General features: G+C 39.5%; 1 protein-coding gene across 2 annotated transcripts in view; it reads left to right on the plus strand.

The window, feature by feature from the left end:
* The window catches only part of ldlrad4a (low density lipoprotein receptor class A domain containing 4a), a 97,059-nt gene that overhangs the window by 71,873 nt on the left and 4,824 nt on the right, over nucleotides 1–20,362 (plus strand). For both annotated transcript variants that reach the window (XM_077196661.1, XM_077196662.1), the window contains 2 exons: nucleotides 19,075–19,229; nucleotides 20,175–20,228. In XM_077196661.1, the coding sequence (XP_077052776.1) occupies nucleotides 19,075–19,229; nucleotides 20,175–20,228 (209 nt within the window). The remainder of the gene's footprint in view (nucleotides 1–19,074; nucleotides 19,230–20,174; nucleotides 20,229–20,362) is intronic.

Below are 20,362 nucleotides of genomic sequence, written 5' to 3' on the forward strand. Positions count from 1 at the left end.
TCTGACAAAGGCCTTACACCATACGGCTATTTCAAGTGAAAACAGAACACAGCTATTAATAGACCGCCGTGTATAACAGCACTGTTGCATAGCTAGTCGTGCTGCATGGAAAAAGAAATGCGTCTTTCTCTCTAGCTGTCTTGCTCTAACTAACACATGGCTGCACACACAGGGTTAGTGTAGTCCATTTCCAGTGGGGCAATAGCCAAAGTCAAGCTCCAGAATGGAGAAACAGGATATTGGGGTGGCATTCGTCTCACTAGTGTGCTGCAGCTCGTATGTAACGAATACGCAGGGGACAAAAACACCATCCTCGTCAATATCTGATCTCTGCATCAATTTGGCACCTTTTTTATTTTCCACTGGCGGGCCTAAACTTGGCCCAGACTAGAGGGTGAGGCCTGAGACGGTACACAAGAGTCGAGTGTTTATTGTCAGAGGCCAGAGGTTCCGTCTGTGTTGTTAACTATTTATTACAGATGCTGGCTTTAGAAAAATGGTAGTTAAAGTTTAGTGTGGGAGGATGTTGTGCTTTTAAGGTTAATTTAACATGTTTTAAAAGTTCTTTAAAGTTTATACTGTCAGTTTATGTTCATAAGATTATATCTTGAAAAACATTGAGTTTTTGGACATACTTTTTCATAATGTAAGACAATTTTTGCATGAATTGCCAAATTCGGCCAATATCAATAATTTTCCACTTATTTTGTTGTAACTGATAAAATTGGCTGTTATATTATAATTTAGGGATGTAACGGTTCTCTGTAAAAAATCAAACCGTACCATTTTCAGCCTACGGTTCGGCACACTCTTGCACCTCAGTTAATCTCAAATCTAACGAGGCATCTATAATAACGCTTAAACAGACATTCAGCTAATGCCTTTTTCTGTCTATGGATGCGCTCCGCATGCGTTTCACGAGAGTAGCGGAGGAGTCCAATCAACTATTAGTATGTAAATCTATTGCTGACATCACATTTCCTCACATGTTGGTGTGTTGCAGTTCAGCATGTCAACCGAAGGAGACAAGTCGCTTGTCATATAAATATCCTGTCTGGGAACATTCTGGCTTCCCAATGTGTTACATGGGGGGGGGGGGGGGATAAAAATAAACATGGAATAAACAGTCACTCTTTGTAAACTTTGTTAGAAGTGAGTGCTATATGCTCTAATATGAACACTCATATATGCTGTCATTACCCAGGTGTTGATAGTGCGCGAGCGCAGGTGAGACCAAAACAGCACACATTGCCTACCATGTTTAAACAGGCACTCAGAGCTAATTTCGACAGGCACAAAACAATAACGAAAGAGCTGGGCAGGGCTCGACTGTGAAAGATGCTTGGTTGGGGCAGTTGTCGAAAGAGTCACTGTCCTGATTGGGCCAGTGCTACATTGTCACAGAAGTTTATCGTTTGCCCGTGTTCTTGCACCAATTTAAGCATGCAAGTGCAAGAAGAAAAACTCGCACGTGCTGTGAGAGAAGATTTGTATCCGCACACATCTGAAGCGCGTTCATGGAAACCCATATCTCAGACAGCACACGAATACTAAATTAGTAACAATTACTAACAATAATTACTAACATAAATACTAACTACTATTAATAACAAATGCCCATATTGGGGAGTATCCTAGCAAACATAGTCAGTTATGTCTTAAGTGAACGTAAATAGAAAGACAACGCATGTGTATCAGTATGTTGGATCCGTGCATTGTCTTAAAGGTTGTATCAGTGATTTCTGGCCCAAAAATAAATGTCTAATCTTTCCTAACGATCCGCAGCCTAGGCTCTGAGATCTGCACACAAAAACAAATGGGACAACCACCACTCAAAACCAAAATAAACAGTGTTCCAACCAATCACTGACAGGGGCGGGTGTTGCTCCAATTTCGCGTCCAGCCGTGCACGATCGCAAAACCTCACAACACCCGCTCCTGTCATTGATTGGTTGGAACACTTTATTTTGGTTTTGAGTGGTGGTTGTCCCATTTGTTTTTGTGAGCAGATCTCAGAGCCTACGCTGCCTACAGAGACGAGGTTTTTTGACGGCATGCTTATGGGGCGGGCAGCTAGCGGATCGTTAGGAAAGATTAGACATTTATTTTTGGGCCTGAAATCACTGATACAACCTTTAAAGTGACAGCAGCCTGCTGTTGTCTGTTTTTAATGTTAACCAAACAAAAAAAAGACAAAGAAATCACTCGCTGCTCTTGATTGAATAACTTTTGTAAGTTTAACTTTATTTCTATTAATCTTTAGTTAATTTATACATTGTAGATTATATGCAGTGTTATTTTAGATTTGATTACTTTGTTCAAATTCTGTACCTGAAAACTAATGTTAGACCTACCTGAAAAACCTGATAAGCATTGTTTATTTTATTTGTATCTTTGCTCTATTGTATTTATTTGTTTTTTCTTATTTTCTTTTTCTATTTGACAGTAGTCTTTTTTTCCTGAACATAGCACATACCGAACCGTACCGAAACCGTGACCCTAAAACTGTGATACAAACAAACCAAACCGTGAGTAATTTTACACCCTTATTATAAATCTATACTGTTTTGACTTTTAAAAAAAAACAAAAAAAAACACTCTTGCTAATGAAGCTGATGCTTCACATCATAGAGACCAATGGTATTGATTCAATGCATTGACCAGTGCTGACGCTATTGACAGGATGCTACGACAAAGATTTCGCTTTCCTCTTCGGACATGGTAAACTGTTTTTTTTTTAACGAATATATGACTTGATCTGAAAAAGGATAGACGCAGGTAATCGCACACATTCAGTCGATATCTCTCTCTGACTGGCTGTCTGTTTAGGCTTGTTTAGTGCAAATTTACGGAGCCTCTGTACAAATCCTTTGTTATCGTTAATAATAATTAATAATTCGTTACATTTATATAGTGGGGGTACTTTTGTGGGTACTCACTCAGATCGCTTTAAATAGAAGGGGGGATCTCCTCAACCACCACCAATGTGCAGCATCAACCTGGATGATGCGGCGGCAGCTATATTGCGTCAGAACGCCCATTACACAGTGACACAGTGATAGAGCCAATCAGTATATGAGGATGATTAGGAGGCCATGATGGACAGAGGTCAATGGGCAAATTATTTTCTGTATATTCACCAAATTTTGGCCTAATCAGACAACAATAATTCACTGATATTGTCCAGTATGATCACCAATTTTCTGTGCAACATTTTTGTCACATGTATTATTACTACCAGCTTTTGACTAAGTGAAGTTGCAGAGAATGTGATAGTGATTCACATTGTGTGTGTAAGTGTTTGTGAGCAAAGCAGTTGTGTGAATTGTGCGAACACATCGGTGAGATCAGTAATTGCCTTGTTAGAGAGGTGTCAGTCAAGCGACCTCATGGGCCCTAGCACTCTATCCAATACAATATGCATACTCTTCCTCTCCAGCATCACTCCAGGGTAGACTCAAGGTCACACCCCTGCCCCAGTAACCCCAGGCAGGCAAATCAAAACTGGACTTTACAGGCCCATCTTGGCCATAACAGCGCTACATCCAATAATCTAATGCACCTAATGCATGAGCTCAGAGGGGTGTGTGCGTGCACGTCTGTGAGCAAGTGTGATGAGGTCACAGCGGAGGTCAGCTGTCAACCCCTCCTGCTAATCATTGTATGGCCTGTTCGCGCTCCTAGGAGGGTGTGTGCGCACTCTGTGTCATGTCAAAAGGGTTTTAAGGCACACAGGGGGTGGGTCAGCCTGCTGAGGGTAACTAGATTCATTTTTACAACACTAGTAAAATGCACCATTCAATTTCCCTCAGACCATTAAACGTAGTGAAGATCCACTCCACCAAGATAACAGTGCTGTGCTAACGAAATGTGTAACCGCAACTTAAAAAAACGTGTGTCTTTGTGACTGACAGGAAGCTACTTTGAAACAGTAGCTTCCTAAGCTACAAGCTACTTTGAAGGTACTTAGAACGACAGACAAACTACTTTTTTGAAAATGTAATTAGCTAGTTTCTACAATCTACTAATAAAAATGAAGTCACTACATTTAAAGCTTTCTTTAAAGAAAATGTATTTTCAACAGTATAACTATGCAATTGAATAATTTAAAATTTAATCAGAGGGTTATTTTCTGGCGCATAACATTGAGGATTTGTAAACGAAGCAACTTTTAAACTCAATTTTAAACTAAATACAACAACACACAAAAAACTAGATTACACTCTAATTTAACTAAATTAAAGAAAGAAACATAATGAAGTAGGTAGCACTTAAGAAATACTTGAGAAAAAAAAGACCTGTAATTTTTTTATCAGTTCATTTACATTGACCACTTCAACAAATTGATTCACTAGAATGATTCAGAGTATTCAATGCATTTCTTCCCAAGACTTTTCCATTTCAACACACTCTCTTGCAATTCATAACTTCTACGTTTTGGTGAATTTGCGGCAAAATTAGTATCAATTTATACAATCTTGTTTATGCGGTTTCGTACAATCTGCGTACACCCCACTGACCTCGTAATATAGTTAAGTTTTGTCATGACATCTTGTTGGACATTTTAAGAGAGCACATTTGATTACTGATTATAGCCCTTTATTGCACTACAATATGACTTGCTGGAAAAAGTAATGGAAACATTCATGAAAAAGCTTTGGAAAACAGTTGAGCTTCTGTCAAATTACTTAAACATGTATTTAAGCCAAGATCACTATTTTAGATAATTACCCCTTGGTGACTCAATAGTCTCAAACCCAAAATTTTTTGTTTGTTTATGTGAGTGTTGTTGGGTCATTTTACCACCGTATTCCGGGTGTCTTTGGAAGACAAAAAGGGGGCAGCTTTAGGGTTTCACCCTCCACTCTTTCCCTCTAACAGCAGCAGCTGAGCCTCACCCTGCAGCAGTCAACCAGCCTTGACATTGGCCATGGTCCCCTTCTTTGTGTCTGGCCCTGCACCCACCCTCTGGGATTCTCCATGGGCCCCAGGGGACTCGTCTCAGAGGAGATTGGTAGTCATGCTGGGGGTTTGACGAGCCCTGCAGGGAGGCATGTTGTGTGTTTTGTACGGGTCTGGCAGAGTCGTATCTGGACAGACCCATGTATTCATGCTGTATGATGGGGGTGTGCTGATTATTGATAGAGTTTAAGAGTTGCACGTCTCTCGCCTGTGTTTGGCTTTTGTGTAACCAGAGACCCAGACTTGTGTCTGATGTCAGCCTTTTTATTTGGAGGTCGTTTCCTTTAGGCAGTCACACAAACACAGTGGCAGTTGTGTCTGATGTCAGCATATTATTATTATTTTAATGAAAAAGTATAGTGGATATTAAGCCAATTCCTGAACTCCCTTATGGTTCTAGTGGTCAACTGATGCAGGTTTCAAAAATAGCCAATACAGCATCAAGAAAATGATGAGTGATTAATCAAGTTATATACTATATAAGTTATTTTTAACTACTCTATTTTTAAAAAAAAATTCTTAAAATCACAAAATGTACACTACAGTTAAAATGACTTGATTCATGAAAAAAATAATTATTAGTTTCCACCAAAAAATTAAGCAGCACAATCTTTTTCAAACTTGACAATAATAAGAAATGTTTCTTGAGCAGCAAATCAGCATACTAGAATGATTTCTGAAGGATCATGTGGCACTGAAGACTGGAGTAATGATGCTGAAAATTCAGCTTTGCATCACATGAATACATTACATTTCAAAATAAATGACAATAGAAAACTGTTATTTTAAATTGTAATACTGTTTCACAATATTACTGATTTTACTGTATTTTTGATTTAATAAATGCAGCTTTAGTGAGCATAACTTTTCAACTGTAGTGTATATTTTAATTTGAGCAGAAAATCTGTAATCCAGGGAAGTTGCTTTGATTTTAAAACTAATTTTGGTAATCAGAAATTATTTTAGTTTTCGATCTAAATGGCCAAATATGATCGGATTTAGTGGCCTGGTCAATAGATATATTGATCTATCACAAGTTCTATAATAAGTTTTAATGGGTTTAAATACAATGATCACCATTCTGCAATTTCTTTGAGGCAGCTTTCAGTATAAAAAAAAAAAGAAAGAAGCTAAATTAAAGCATCAAGTGCATGCAGGAATATTTTTCATATGGTTAGCTGTAAATCGAGAGCCTTTTATTGTCTGAGCGCAAAAGCAGAACATTTAAGCAACAGCATAATTTACAGTGAAGTTTATAGAAGAATGCATTTTAAAAAAAATCCTGACTTTGGTTTTCAAAACATTCACAGCACAATGCAGACCTATCTAAAGCAGCTTCCCTGTTTAGTTTTTACCCAGGAATGTAAATGATTTGTCCGCATAACACACGCAGCATCTGGCCTCCCTTCCGCTGCCTTTTTTTTGTTGTTGTTGTAAAATGGTGCATTGGTGCTCCGGGCAAGAGAGACAGCCGAGCAGACAGCAGACGCAACAGAATCAGATCAGACGTGATGTTATCAGACTGTGTGTCTCACACCCATCCCCTCTCATTAGGCATGCATGCACTGGGCCCTGCTCTCAGACATCACTCCTCCAACCCCCTGCTCTCGGAGTTGAAAGGTCAGAAGGTCTCTTCGGTAACTCTTAGCTTCTTATTCATCGGGCTCGTCCTCGTGGAGTTCAGGCTGCCTGATTTAAATATGAAAACAATCTTTTCTGCATTGGAAATTACCAGAAAAGAACCCTGCATAAACATAAAGGATTATATTTAGCAATAATTCGAATATTTTAGGTTTATTTCACAGATCACAATTAACTTGATGATTGGATTTGTGGAGTTTTCTGCAATTCATGGAATCTTTTCCATTGATTTTCACTAAATGAACTCACTAAATCACTAAATGATTTATATGCACCAATGTAATGATACTAAGTAATAAACAGTAATAGTTAATTATGTAAATGTTTTAATACATTTTATTACATGAATAATATCACAACAGTGACTTCCTTTTTTGAGTGAGGATGCACAAATCATTGAATTGAGTTTTAAACTGAAAAAATGTTTTTTCTTCTTCTGAAGTTTAATTCAGAGAGGGATCTTGAAGCTAGGTTTTTGGAAATGTAATGGCCTAATAAAATGTGCATTTCAATCATTGGAATATTCACAATTTTGCTTATTTTTCACATGAAACAGAACAGTTGTGTAATGCATTGCAGTATTTACTGTATATTATTTTATTTTCACATGATATTTTAGAGTTTATCATATATTTTACATATATCTTATAGCAACATTAAACCTTCATCACATTAAAACTTTGTTGTCATGTGGCTGGTATTTTGGATGAGGGATGTGTCCAGACCCCCATTTGAAAGTCAGCCGGGGATCTGATTATGTCGGTCACCCCTTTCAGTGCCTGACCCCAAACTAAGAGAATGTGGGAGCATAATTTTATTAAGATCAAGTCAGCTGTTGGTCTGTCTGGGACAAATTACCTCTCGAATTTCACCTTTAATTTCTATTATCTAAATATTTACATTTTATGTAAAGGGGACCTATTATGCAAAATTCCCTTTTACATGAAGTTTGAACATAAATGTGTGTTCGCAGGATTTTTATCATTATAGGGTCAGTACACAACGACCCTATAATGATAAAAATTCTCCCGCTCCATTTTTTTAATCTCCATAAATCGTTAGCACTGTCTCAGAACAATTCGTTCGCATATTCTACCTTTTATGACGTCATATAATACGTATACTGCAAAATACTGCTGACGGACTCTGGCGTATTAGCATAGAACCCACCCTCAGTGAGCTGTACGCAGTCCGCCGTTTTCTCTATTTGTTTACTCTAAGTGTTTTGTGTAATTCGCTGTGTATGTTGATGATAATGCAAGAGAGAGAGAGAGTTTATGGATAAGACTTTAATGCGCACTTCTTGTACTGTGTTTTATTCAGCTCTTATGGTAATTTTCTGGTGTGCAAACAGACGCTTCATCTTTAGTGTGATGTACAATTAACTTCATAAAACTCATCAGTAAAGTTTTGGCCATCATTCAGACGGGGTCCGCTACAACAGGCTTGTACTAATAGTGGATACAAGCAAGATGACAACATAAGTTATAACCGCGTAATTAAACTACTCCTGTTATATCTCCATGCAGCATATATTCTCTGGCTCTGTAGTCCAACTATTATTCGAACTGAACACCGGCACTGACATTTTCAGTGCTTGAGTTTGTCCTGTTTTGTTGCCGGTACGAGCTCTGGAAGCTCCGCCCTCTTCTTGAAAAGGGGCCGGGAGCAGCAGCTTATTTGCATTAAAAGGGACACATACAAAAACGACACATTTTTGCTCACCCCCCAAAAAGAACCTCAATTACAAAAACCTTAATCACACAAGACTGTTAGATATATATGATTCAGCCTATGTAGATGTTATGTTACATATAAACAGGTTCCAAAAAACACTCACCAACTACCAAATGCAGGTTAAACTTTGACCTTTTTATTTCCCTTCAGAACTCCATATGGTGACATGTACATAGACTTTCTTCAAATTAAGCTGCTACATTTTAAATATGAGTAACAAACTCACTGTGTCTGTCCTCATGTTTTTGTGACGGGTGCAGTTTTACTGAGAGAGTAAGACTGGATCACCACTACCTGAATGTTTGATGAAAAGGAAAAAACTGCTAGCTGTCTTAAGGACAAAAATATTTCTGTTGAAAAAAATGCAGAACACAGTTACATGGATGCTAAGATCTATTAATGGCTTGCAAATGTTCTCTAATCACCTACAATTGGCAGGTAGCAAGAAGTAAATAGTTTTTAGTACTTTCCTTGACCCAACATGTCACACAATACAGTTTACAAAGTATCCTGCAACTGGCTTGTAAAATGCAGTTATAGAATCTAGTATCGATTTCTACACTGGGCCATAAGTGAATGACCAGACAATTAATGTGTTGTTTTTACCTGTCAATATTTTTTGTCCTCATGGATACTTAACCAAAAGGGTACGAGAGGATGCCAATATAGTCACAGCTAAAGAGCATTGTAAGAACCGGTCCAAGTAGAAGGCATTTTTGATGTTAAAGACACGAGTTGCAGGTCAGTGGAATGGAAAAAGTTCATGGTCCAGAGACAAACAACTTAAGCGACGTGTTTTTAGAATGCCGTGCCCTGCACGAGATGCAGCTAAAGACGCAAGGTGCAATGATTAAAGACATCCATCTAGCGCATTTACATTGAAAAACAATGTAAAAGTTGCGCAGTGGAATGGAAAAATGTTCTCTGTGTGAATGGCTCCTAAGGCGTGATGAGCTGTGAAGTAACTGCAACCCCTAAAGTAATGACAATCATAATATAGCACAAGTTTGAGTGTCGTATTGTTTTTATAAAGTAAAAAGAAAATTAATGAAGTGATATTTTTCTGTTAGAACTAAGATATAGTCTCTTACATGAAAATATGAAAACCAAGGTTTATAGTTGGCCTTTTTTGAGCTGCGCAATGAACTGGTGTTTCATGTCATAGATGTTACTATATAAGATATTTGAGCACGACTGGAATGCCGTATTGACCAGTCAGCATCCAAGATAAGAATTATATCCGTTCTGTGATCAAGAGGGGTAAGTTCAGGATGTTTTAGTCTGTCTTGGATTCTATTGCCAGGTCTTTTTTTTTTTTTTTGGTCTTGTTAGTTAACCACTCATTCTCTCTGCGTGTATGGCCGTGCAGATGCGTAGGAGATGACGCATTGGATTTAGTGTGTTCCTTAGGGAGCGCATGGAGGCCGAGGGGTTGTATGTGTGTTAATCTAGTGAGTTAGTGTTCAGATAGGATGGGCTCTTACCTTCACATCTCATATTACAGCAGTCAGTGAAGTGAAGTCACATGCTGAACCCAGTCATTATCATCATGTTGTTGACTTGATGTTCGCAGTTATTCAGCGCTATGTTTTGAAGACGTTCCCCTGCCAGGACCAAAGCTAGCAAGGTTTAGCGTTCTTTCTTTATGGTTTCCCTCTGTGATAATTTCCATTATCTCTTTGGAAAAGTAGAGTTTGTCTGGGGTTTGGCAGTGTGACACATGTATATTTGAGAGCAATTTGCACTGTGTCACTTGTGTCTGTTGTAAGAGCAACTGAGCCATTTGCTCTCCAATCATTTTTGTTGTTCGGTTCATGCAGAGAAGACAAACAAAATGGAGGAAAATGGAGCTTATAAAATGAGGGTAACTATGGCAATTTAATCTTTTGATCCAAATATGAGGGTTTGGCTTATTGATATCAGTGCAGTTCGGAATATACAAATTATTCTGTGTTAATAACAAAAATTATATATTTGTGTTGTTTCCTTCTCTGCAGCATGTTAACCAATTTAAAATGCAAATAAAATTAAAATTTCCTTTCCTTTCTTAATACATGTTCCTGGTATTGTTGTGCAGTCCGTCAGTGCTTTGTTTGCACAGGAACCAAATGTTTCTATTAGAGCTGCACGATTCTTGACTAGTTGAGAATCATGACTTTTTTTGTTGTTGTTGTTGTTTAAAATAGAGATTTTGAATAGGAAACGAAACAAAATAACATGTAATTTACTAGAGGTTCTGACAAAATGTTAACTGCTGCAGACTACAGTATATTAAAAAACTATTTAATTAATTTTGAATTATATTTTTAAAATTTTGGTTTTGAATGAATTATTTAATTACTCACTCATAAAGACTTCACTTGTTTCATTACTGGATAAATCAGCGTTTATGAACGAATCTATTTAATAAATGATTTAATGACTTGATTCAAACCCACCTACTAGTATAACGAGGTAATTGATTCAACCCTTGTTTGAAGCGTCAAGTTACATCCAAAAGGTGATTTCCTCTATTTTAATCGCTACTGTAGTGTTTATCCGAACTGTAGACTTTTATCACAGTACTTCTGTGATACTTTAAATTATTATTACAGAAATAATGATACTTTGGTTCAAAATACTGTTTGTGAAGCTGATTCATACCTTAACATGACAAATGCTCGCTCTGGGTCAGCAGCAGTGCCAAAGCGGATTTTAATGTTCCAGTGTGATTGTACTTGTGAAAGGTTTAATAGACATCCGAATGGTCATTTAGGAGTAAGATGTATAGGTGTTTGAATTGAGATAACAATCGTTTAACGATTAATCTTGAAGCTCTAGTTTCTATAGGACAATGTATATTGTATGCAGCATTTGTCTGTTGTGAGTACACATGCTGTTGCATCGTAGAGTGCTTGAAGAGCTCTGTCATTCCGTCAGAACTACAGAGAGAACATCATGTACCAAACACAATCTGATGAAGAAATAAACCCAGAGCTGGGTCCAGTTTCAAGGGGATATGACTCAATCTGCCTGGGCGAACGGTAGTGAGAGGTGGAGGAGGAAGAGAAGGGGGTGTCGAATGGAAGAAGAGGAGGAGAGGGGTGTAAAACAATATTTGTGGTAAGTCTGCATCACCGGTGGGATGAGATGAGCTGCAGGTTGGGGGTGGGTGTAGGGGGACTCTGTAGCAGGTGGCGTCTGGGCCCAGGCAGAGCTTATCTTGTACAGTCTTACGAGGAGGTTAAATAATTAAAGAAAAGTGGGTGTTATGGCATGGGGAGTCTAGACGTGTCTGGTGCCCTAATGGGGCATCTCTTTAATACGAGAGCTTTATCTCAGATTAGAGAGCGAGGTCAGTGGCTTGCGCCCTGCTTAGGTGACAGTGCCGCTTTGCTAGCGAGGCAGAGATGAACAGCTACTGCCACTGGCACGATTAAATCACTCTAGTTCTCCATCACACTTCCTGCTATCTCTCCCACTGCGAAATACCATGCGTTAGATAGTGGCGTTCATTTTTAACTCATTGATTGATTATGGTGTGCCTCAAGTTCGTAGTCTTTGTTTTTTTGGGTGGTTCTTTGAGTTGTTCTCTGATCTCATTTGTTCCATGAGACTCAGTTTATTGAAGTGTCCTTACTTTCTCTCTTTTCTTTCCTCTGTCTCCCACATTCTCTCAGTCTCTCTTGCACTCCGTCTCTTGTGTTTTTTATACACCTTGTGTGTGAATGGAAAATGTCTGTCACACTAGAAAAGGGCTGCTCTGGTGAAAGACTTCACAAGCTCTCCCTCCCCTTTCTCTCAGTTTCCCCAAAACAGAAAAACGGGAAAATTCCACAATGCTTAAATGCCTCTTTCTTTCTTTTCTGGATAGAATAAGCCCCACACACTGTTAAAGCCTGCAACTATTTACTGAAAGAGCAATAATTTGGTCTATCGTCCTTCCACAGACATTTCTTTTCTGGCTTTCTTTAGTTATTTTGCCCCTTCCACAGCCTCTCATAAAATGACTCATAGTATGTTGTTATGGAATGTTCCAGAAAGGGGCATTTACTGCACCAGGTTCAGGCTTCCCTTATGATTGTGTTTCTGGGTGAAACCTGCCGTCTCACAAGTCTCCACTGCACATGGGCGTCTGGCATGTGCCCTTTTTCTTTTGTCTGGCATTCTGATGGGAGAACACAGATAACACAGGAGGAGGGGGAAATGCGTCCCCTCTCAAGTTCCCATAATGCCTTTGTTGTCTGGTGCATGCTGTGACATGGGTGAATGGATGGTTAACTACATTAAGGCTTGTGCTTGATGAAGCAGTGCTGTTATGACTGGCTATGTCCATCTCAGTTTTTCTCCTGTTACCGGTACAACCTGCAGTCATAAGTGCCCACATGGGTGGCTGATGGCTTTATGCATGTCCAGTTTGTGCATGGTATCTACTGGGGATGCTCACTTTTAGTATTGTTTGTACTCACTGTACCACAAGCTGGCTCAAACTAGAAGGACGCAAGGAAACTTTCAATTTTTTTCTCTCATCTTCGCTGCCTTGCCATGTCGATGAAGTCACTTGGAAATTAGTCGTTCACCGCGCACACACACACAATCTTTCCCGTGGAAATCTGTTGTGTAATGTGTGCTTTGGTAGGAATTCAAAGCCCAGTCTAAGAACTTTCCCTAACTGCTGTGAGTTCAACTGTTGGATCACTCATGACATGATCTCCACATACTGTGCCCGACTCCATGAGAATAGTACTGTACCGGGGAGACATTTGGAGACGGAGCACAGATGGCTGGCAGTGAGCAGCAGTCCCCATTCTCCAGCCTCTCTCTCCCCTCCTCCTCCACCCTCTCCGTTTCTTTACTCCCAGATCGTGAGAGCACAGCTGTTTTCCTTCTGTTATGAAACTGCGGAGAGGAGGAAACAGGAAATGGCTTCATGAAATATAGATCTGGAGGCCAGACTTGGTTGTCTTTGCAGATTGTGAGCACAGTATAAAAGAGAGAGAGAGAGAGAGAGAGAGAGAGAGAGAGAGAGAAATGGGGGAAAAAGTTTCAGATAGGCTTATGTAATGCCTCCTCCATTTCCTTCAGCTCATAAATGGAATGGCGTCCACAGAACAGTGCGGTCTCTCAGCTTTAGCACACTTCTGTGCAGCCAGGTCTTTTTCCGAACTTAGAGACGAGGTGACGACTGCTTGAACAACATTCACCAAAGTTCCAGTTTACCTAAGAGTCTGTTAGAGGCTCTGTGACAGGTGTTAGTGCATATCTCCACTTAGCTATAACAACACAATGGAGCAGCATACGTAGTGGTAAGAGGATTGAGCTGTCTAATCTCAGAGAGTCCACATAAGGCTAACCCGAATTAGCCCAGCTGCCTCTCTCCCTCGCTGTAAGGCTAGCTGTTGTGCAGTTGTTGCCACATTATCACAGCCTGTTTACATTTCTGCCCTGTCTCAAACAGGCTGACGACGGTTTGTTGTGTCTGCTCTGTCTGGGGTTTGTGTCTGTAATCATAACACATTAACAGATCTTCCGGGATGCCGTCACGTCTGACTTAGACTCTTGAGCCCTCCGATTAGCACAGGGAAGGTTAAATGAAGCTCAAGCAATATGATTTTATGTAAGGATTACAAGTTTATGTAACTTGCACTCTTGGCAAGGAGATACAAAATAAACTGTGCTGATGACTCACATTGAAGTCACATTGAATTCAGTCGCATTGTTATCTGAGTAGTTGTTAATTTGGCTACAACCAATAAGGACCCGACACACTCATTACACGCATGCTTTTAATGGACCCTAGTAAGGTTAGACACCCTATTTAATTTGACAAATTAATGCAGGACTGTGAGGGCTAGATGTTCAGTTTACACAGGTGTCTATTGTTTAGCTGGCAAAACATTGAAAAGGTATCTTTCCAAAACAATTTGAGTGAGCAAAAAATTTTAGTTCTGAAAATTAGACATGACTAAAGGGCATACAACCTATTGAAAGGACTGTACATCTGTACTTACAGCATTGTTTTCAAAACAGTGTCCACCTTGACTACAGTCGACTTTGACCATATTAGATGCCATCATCATTTGTTTTCACATTGGGTTGTGTGGCTCCGAATAGGCCATTTTGAAGGAGGATAGATTGAGGCTACTCTTATGAGATTAGCCTGTCGATTTAGAGAAAACTGTTACATTGTGTTACAGCGGCAGCGGGCAGTCCTGGATGGGGGAATAGTGCTAGAGCTGTGCCTGGTACTGTAGGTTGGTAGAGATTAAAAACTTAATATCTCAGAGGTGTGTCAGTTACAACATGTTTGCCCCACCCCCAATCTACCACCAGTTGTCTGTCTCTTGGATCTGGTCCAGGCCGTAATCCGGTTATGGGCAGCAGATTTGGGCCGTTATGTTCGGTTAACTCCTGGGATGTGTCTGGTCTCTGGTCCTCTCCTCCAAGCCCTCAACAGATGGGGTCTTGTCTTGCAAGCACTCTCTCCAGAGGAGTCATGGCTAAGAGCCAGCGCCAATGCAGCTTATTTAACAATGCCACTACATGGCCCACCTGCATCCTGGGAATGGCCTTTCTGCTATAGAGAGAAAGTGGTCATGATGGAAATGTTAGTAACTCAATTTTGAAACAGCTCACCTATATAAACTATTAGCTGGACATCTCAGGATGGATGACCAGTCATCCAACAACTAACAAGTAGTTTTTTGAGATTGATTTAATTTAATTTATTTTCTTTGTTATTTTTTTTTTTAAATCACAATGAAAGAAGCAGATATTTTCTTCCACCTTATTATCCGTTACATTGGGATGACATGCATCCAAATGACATGCATCCAAATGTAATGGATTATCAAAAAATAAAAAAATGTAGGGCAGGGACTTGGTTTTATGCATTGGTTGTTGATTGGATTTTGAGATGTGGACATTACAATCAAAAGTGGAGGCAGATGAACGCGAGCTTGAAGAGGCCGGTTTCAGCAAACTAAATTATTGGAGAAGTCCTGCATGTCACCAGAGAGAAATCTGATGTTTTCACCTGAAGATCCAGCTGTGACATTTTGATTAAACATTAAATATATGTGGACAAACTGTTCAAGATAAGATCCATAACAGGTAGGGATGTTAATGATTAATCGACGATCGATTAATTGTCGATAATACATTTAATCGATCAAATTTATCGATCATCGATTAAGCAGGTTCATGGACGTGCGTGCTGCTCAACCGCGAAAACATGTAAAGCAAGCGTGTTATGTTTGGGACCATTTTACTCTATCATGACTATAAGTTTGCCTGTGCATTCGCAGCCTTTTGTTTTGTGCAAATGTAAGTTGTAATATTGTGTTTATTTTGTGTAGGGCTATCTATATCTGATTAATCTCATTTAGAATGCATTTGGTTAAAAATGTATGTAGTAAAGTGTACGGTGATCGGCTTCAGCGCGCGCAGCTCAAACGGCAATGCACGACTAATAATGACTATTGGGACTGTCATATTACATAACATTATAAAGAGAACAATATTGTGATAAAACACTGAATTATTTTGGTTTAGTTGCTAATGCCGCGTTGCTCCATGAAGAGCGCGTCCACAACATGAGTCTTTCTGAATGGCACGTAACTTAGTTCAAATTCACTTATGCATTCTCGTAATTTTGTGCAGATATAATTTGTAATATTATGTTTATTTTGTGTTTTATTTATTAATCTCACATATGATGCATTTCTTTTGAGTTAAATAACGCGCTAGCAAAGTGCTCCCGGTATTCCTTCAGCGCATGCAGCTCAAACAACAATGCACGGCTAATAATAACGATGATTGGGACGGTCATATTACAAAACATGAGAACACCATTTTATTAAATCGTTGTGAATTGGGTTTAGTTGCTGTTTTCAGCGCGTTGTTCCAGGAAGAGCGCGTCCACGACAGTCACACATTCTGGCAAGCACGCATCTGAGACGCCTTTGGTGACACATTGTATTAGTCGTTATTTGATAATTCAATAATTAATTTAATTAAATGATCAATCACATCAAAACATTTTACAATCCTACTAGCCCTTTATTTAGATTGAAAACCATTCTCATTCATTTGGTGAGGAACATGTTAGTTTTGAGCGGCATTTGCAGACCCAGTCTTGCTGTTGGCTATATGCCACTGCAGTAGGCGCATATTGCAGTATTAAGGCTAACGATTAATTGATCGTTAATTTAAATGATGATCAATCATGGGAATTTGTGAAAATTGACATCCCTAATAACTGGCGTTTGAAAAATAAATAAGGTGAGTTTTCATTGCATGCTAACTTTAAAGAGGATGAATTTGAGTTTATAGCTTCTTGGACAGAGCCATCAAAGCACCCATTTCATTCAGATCTTCTTTCCTGCGTAAACCAAAGTCCACTGTGCGTTGCTGATGTCATAGTCGTAGGTTTGAAAATGATTACCCTTAACATCAGTGTAGATTGTGTTAGACAGCTAATGCTGTTTGTGTAAGGGTTTACTTCAGTACCGCAGCTTTGCAGCAGTTTTTCCATTGTCTCAAAACATAAACCTTCATGTGTCAGAGGGAATTGTGGAGTTCCTCAGTGGGTAGCAGGAATAACAAGATTTCTCTGAATATATGTGTGGCACATTTCTACTTGATTTTCATGTGACTGGAGAAGTCTCTGTTGACTGGGCCCATCTATGTGTGAAAGTGTGTCGGCAGGGTGGGCTGTGTTCAAGGGGTCAGCAGGAGGTTGAAAGAGAGGTCTAGTGCAATTTGCTGGAGAAGTCTAAAACAGGATATTAAGAGGAGACTGTCATGTTCATTCAGGCATTCCTTTCAAAGGATTCCCAATACATGCACCTTCTGTGAAGAGGAAGTATGACGAGAAACATAAAATATTAATTCCGTCCTTTGACTGTGAGGTCTACCCATGACATAATCATCACATTCATCACTTTAAAATCAGAGCTGTGGCCTAGCAGTAAGTGCACATGCTCTGACATATTGAGCTCTGTTGCTCATGTGGGCAGTGTAAGTTAAAATGTAGATCACATCATATCCCCATCATATCCTCCGAACTGTCCTATAAATAATAAAAATGACCCAAAATCTCTTTCTCTTTCTCCCTTCTTGACTTCATTTAGGTCAGAAAAGCCATTTGAAATGTCATGTTATCACATTTTTGTGGATTAGTCTGTTGCGTCACTTTTTGAGTCTGTTCCCCACACCCAATCTCAATACTCTCAGAAGTGTTCATTCTATTGCCCCCTGGTGGTAAGAATGAAGAACATGTTGTGCTTTCCGTGTCATTAATTATTATATCCATCCATATTCAACTGTCTATCTTTACGCTGCCTCTCTGATGTTCCTGAAAGCTTATAAATCATTGAGAAAAATCATTAATACTATTTTGAATGAACTATAACGCCTAAAGTTTAATGCCTAATCTATCTTGAACTGTTTGAATAATATCTCCTGAAATTGGGGCCATTTTTGAGGTGTTGCGTATTAGAATTTTGTTTTTGTTTTTTTAAGCAGACAATTGACCGTTCGCAAAGACCCACCCAGTTTAGTTACTGTTGCTATGTCCAACAAGCCACGCCGCTCTCACGGCACACCATGTTCTCACGCAGTGAAAAATACATCGCGGAGCAGTGAGGACACTGACAACGCGCTGACAGACAGGACACACCAGGTTACTTTTGATATAAAACAAAGTCTCACCTTTCAAATTTGGTCATTTTTTAAAGAAATTTAAACAATAAATACCCTTTTGTGGCTCTTTAATGTGTCTGACAGGTTGCTGTAGAGCCTCAGTTAAAGCTGCTCGTGAACCGATCATCTCTTCCTTCTAGTTAAAGCTGCATTCCGTAACTTTTTTGGGTTAAAAATTAAAACAAGATCCAATAAAATATATATAAAAAAATAAATAAAAAAACTAAAACAAGGAAAATGCGAAAACAAGGATAATATCAGAAGGGCATTAAATGTAGTCACGCAATGCTGATGTTGTTAACCTGAACAATTTAGCCCCTTTCACACAGAGATTCCGGAAAATACACGGATAAAGTGACCCGGGATTTGACCCGGGTTCGTTTGATTTTGGTTCATTCACACTGCCATTTATTTTGCGGAATCAGAGAGTGCGTTCACACACAACCCGTAAAAATCCCGTAAAGACTCCTGACATCGATGTGACATGTAATGTCTCAGCAGCGTCTATAGTTTGCTTATGAGCTGCGATTTCTCTCTCGAGAAACCGGCCTTTTGCATTTTTTGTCTGATTCGATCATAAACTAGCGCATTACGTACCGTTTCACTAGCCTGCTTTCACTTCACTTCAGCGTCATCATTACGACAAAGCATGGTACTGATCCCGGCAATGTTACTAGGTCCCCGACCCGGGATCAATCCCTGCATCAATCCTGGGTCGTGTTTGCGTTCACACAGAAGGTGTTCTGGCAATTTCCCGGGATCAACGCGCTGTGTGAAAGGGGCTTTTGAGAACAAAGTCCTGACTGCTTTGTCGGTCAAAAATGGTGGATTCGGCGGATGGTGGATTATGATTGGTCAGATCGCCTGTCAGTCAAACTCCCTGTGAAGGGTCTTAGCAACTGCAACCCACGACACCCTAGCAGTTTTTCACAGGGAAACACTACTTATTTTCTATTGAAAATGTAAAAATCAAAATTTTAGATCTACATCTAAAAATGTAAATTGTATGAAATATGCAAATAATTTTCTCTCTGTTTTCTTGTCTTGCAGCTGAACTGGAGTTTGTTCAGATAATAATCATAATTGTGGTGATGACTGTAATGGTAGTTGTGATCATCTGTTTGCTGAACCACTATCGGCTGTCGGCCTGGGCCTTCCTCACACGCCACAGCCAGACCCGAAGACGAGAGGAGGGCATGCAGCCGGTAAGTGTGCGTGTGACTTTTATTCTGAGTGGGTGTTCATTTGATTCTCGAGTCGCCATGTGTGTCCTGTCTGTGTGAGCTCTGAGTGGGTGTAGAGTTCCTGTTCTTTTGTTTGATCACCATGTGTGTGACTTTGTGACCGTGTTCATATGGGACCCGGCAATGTGCGTGCCAGCTTCAGGGTCTTTGTGTCGGTACACCTGCACAAATGCATAACACAGTTCCTAGGGATAGGTCATGATGGTCGACTGGCTCCATTAGTCAGTTGACTAGTGCGTTTAATATTTCTTTACTGTGCATTATAATCCACAGGCCTGTTTTCTGTGAGGAAAAGGTTGCAGTTATCCATATTTCATTAATAAACATGTCTTACAGTGGACACAATGCTAAACCAACCTAATTATATAGGGTTTTTATTAGTCTAACTTAGTCGTTCAGGCAACCCACAGACTAGTCGATTTTGGAATTACGTAGTTCTGCACATCCCTGGTTGTTCTTTGTGTTGATTTACGTCCTGTGGTTGGGAACGCCAAGACAAGCTCGTCTAGACTGCAGTCCATTTCACCTCCTAGCATGAGAGAGAGAGTCGTAAAAAGATAGGAAGAAGGTGAAGATGTGATTTAGCAACAGATACAGAGCATGAAAGGAATCGAGCTCTTAAATTTAGAAACAAGCTCATAAATTTAGAGAACAGTACATTTTCTACAGCTGCATTCTTAGAGGCCACAAAATTTACCAGCAGCACTGAATTAATAATACATATATTAATGTATTCTCATATTTACTCTATGGGCAATGTGCATTTAGATCAAGTATTCTGATGCCTGGAGCAAATTTGTTTTTTTTCTACCCAAACTCAAAACTCTAATGCAATTGAAGTTGTTTTTAATGTGTTGCCTTTCATGCATGACTCACATCAGTCATCTCTCTTCTGCATCATACTAGGACGGCTGTGCATGGCCAACAGACAGTTTGGTGACGCAACAAGGAGCCACTGAGGTTAGTCAACTGACACAACCTATTATTCAGCCTGTCTGCATAATGTTATTAATTACTCTAATGTTTTATTGTCATGATTAGGGCTGGGCAACATAGCGAATAGCAAATATCTCAAAAAGCTCAATAATGTTAAC

Source organism: Siphateles boraxobius, unplaced genomic scaffold (genome assembly GCF_051911475.1).
Source record: "Siphateles boraxobius isolate OS27281-9 unplaced genomic scaffold, OSU_SipBor_1 35, whole genome shotgun sequence".
Taxonomy (NCBI): domain Eukaryota; kingdom Metazoa; phylum Chordata; class Actinopteri; order Cypriniformes; family Leuciscidae; genus Siphateles; species Siphateles boraxobius.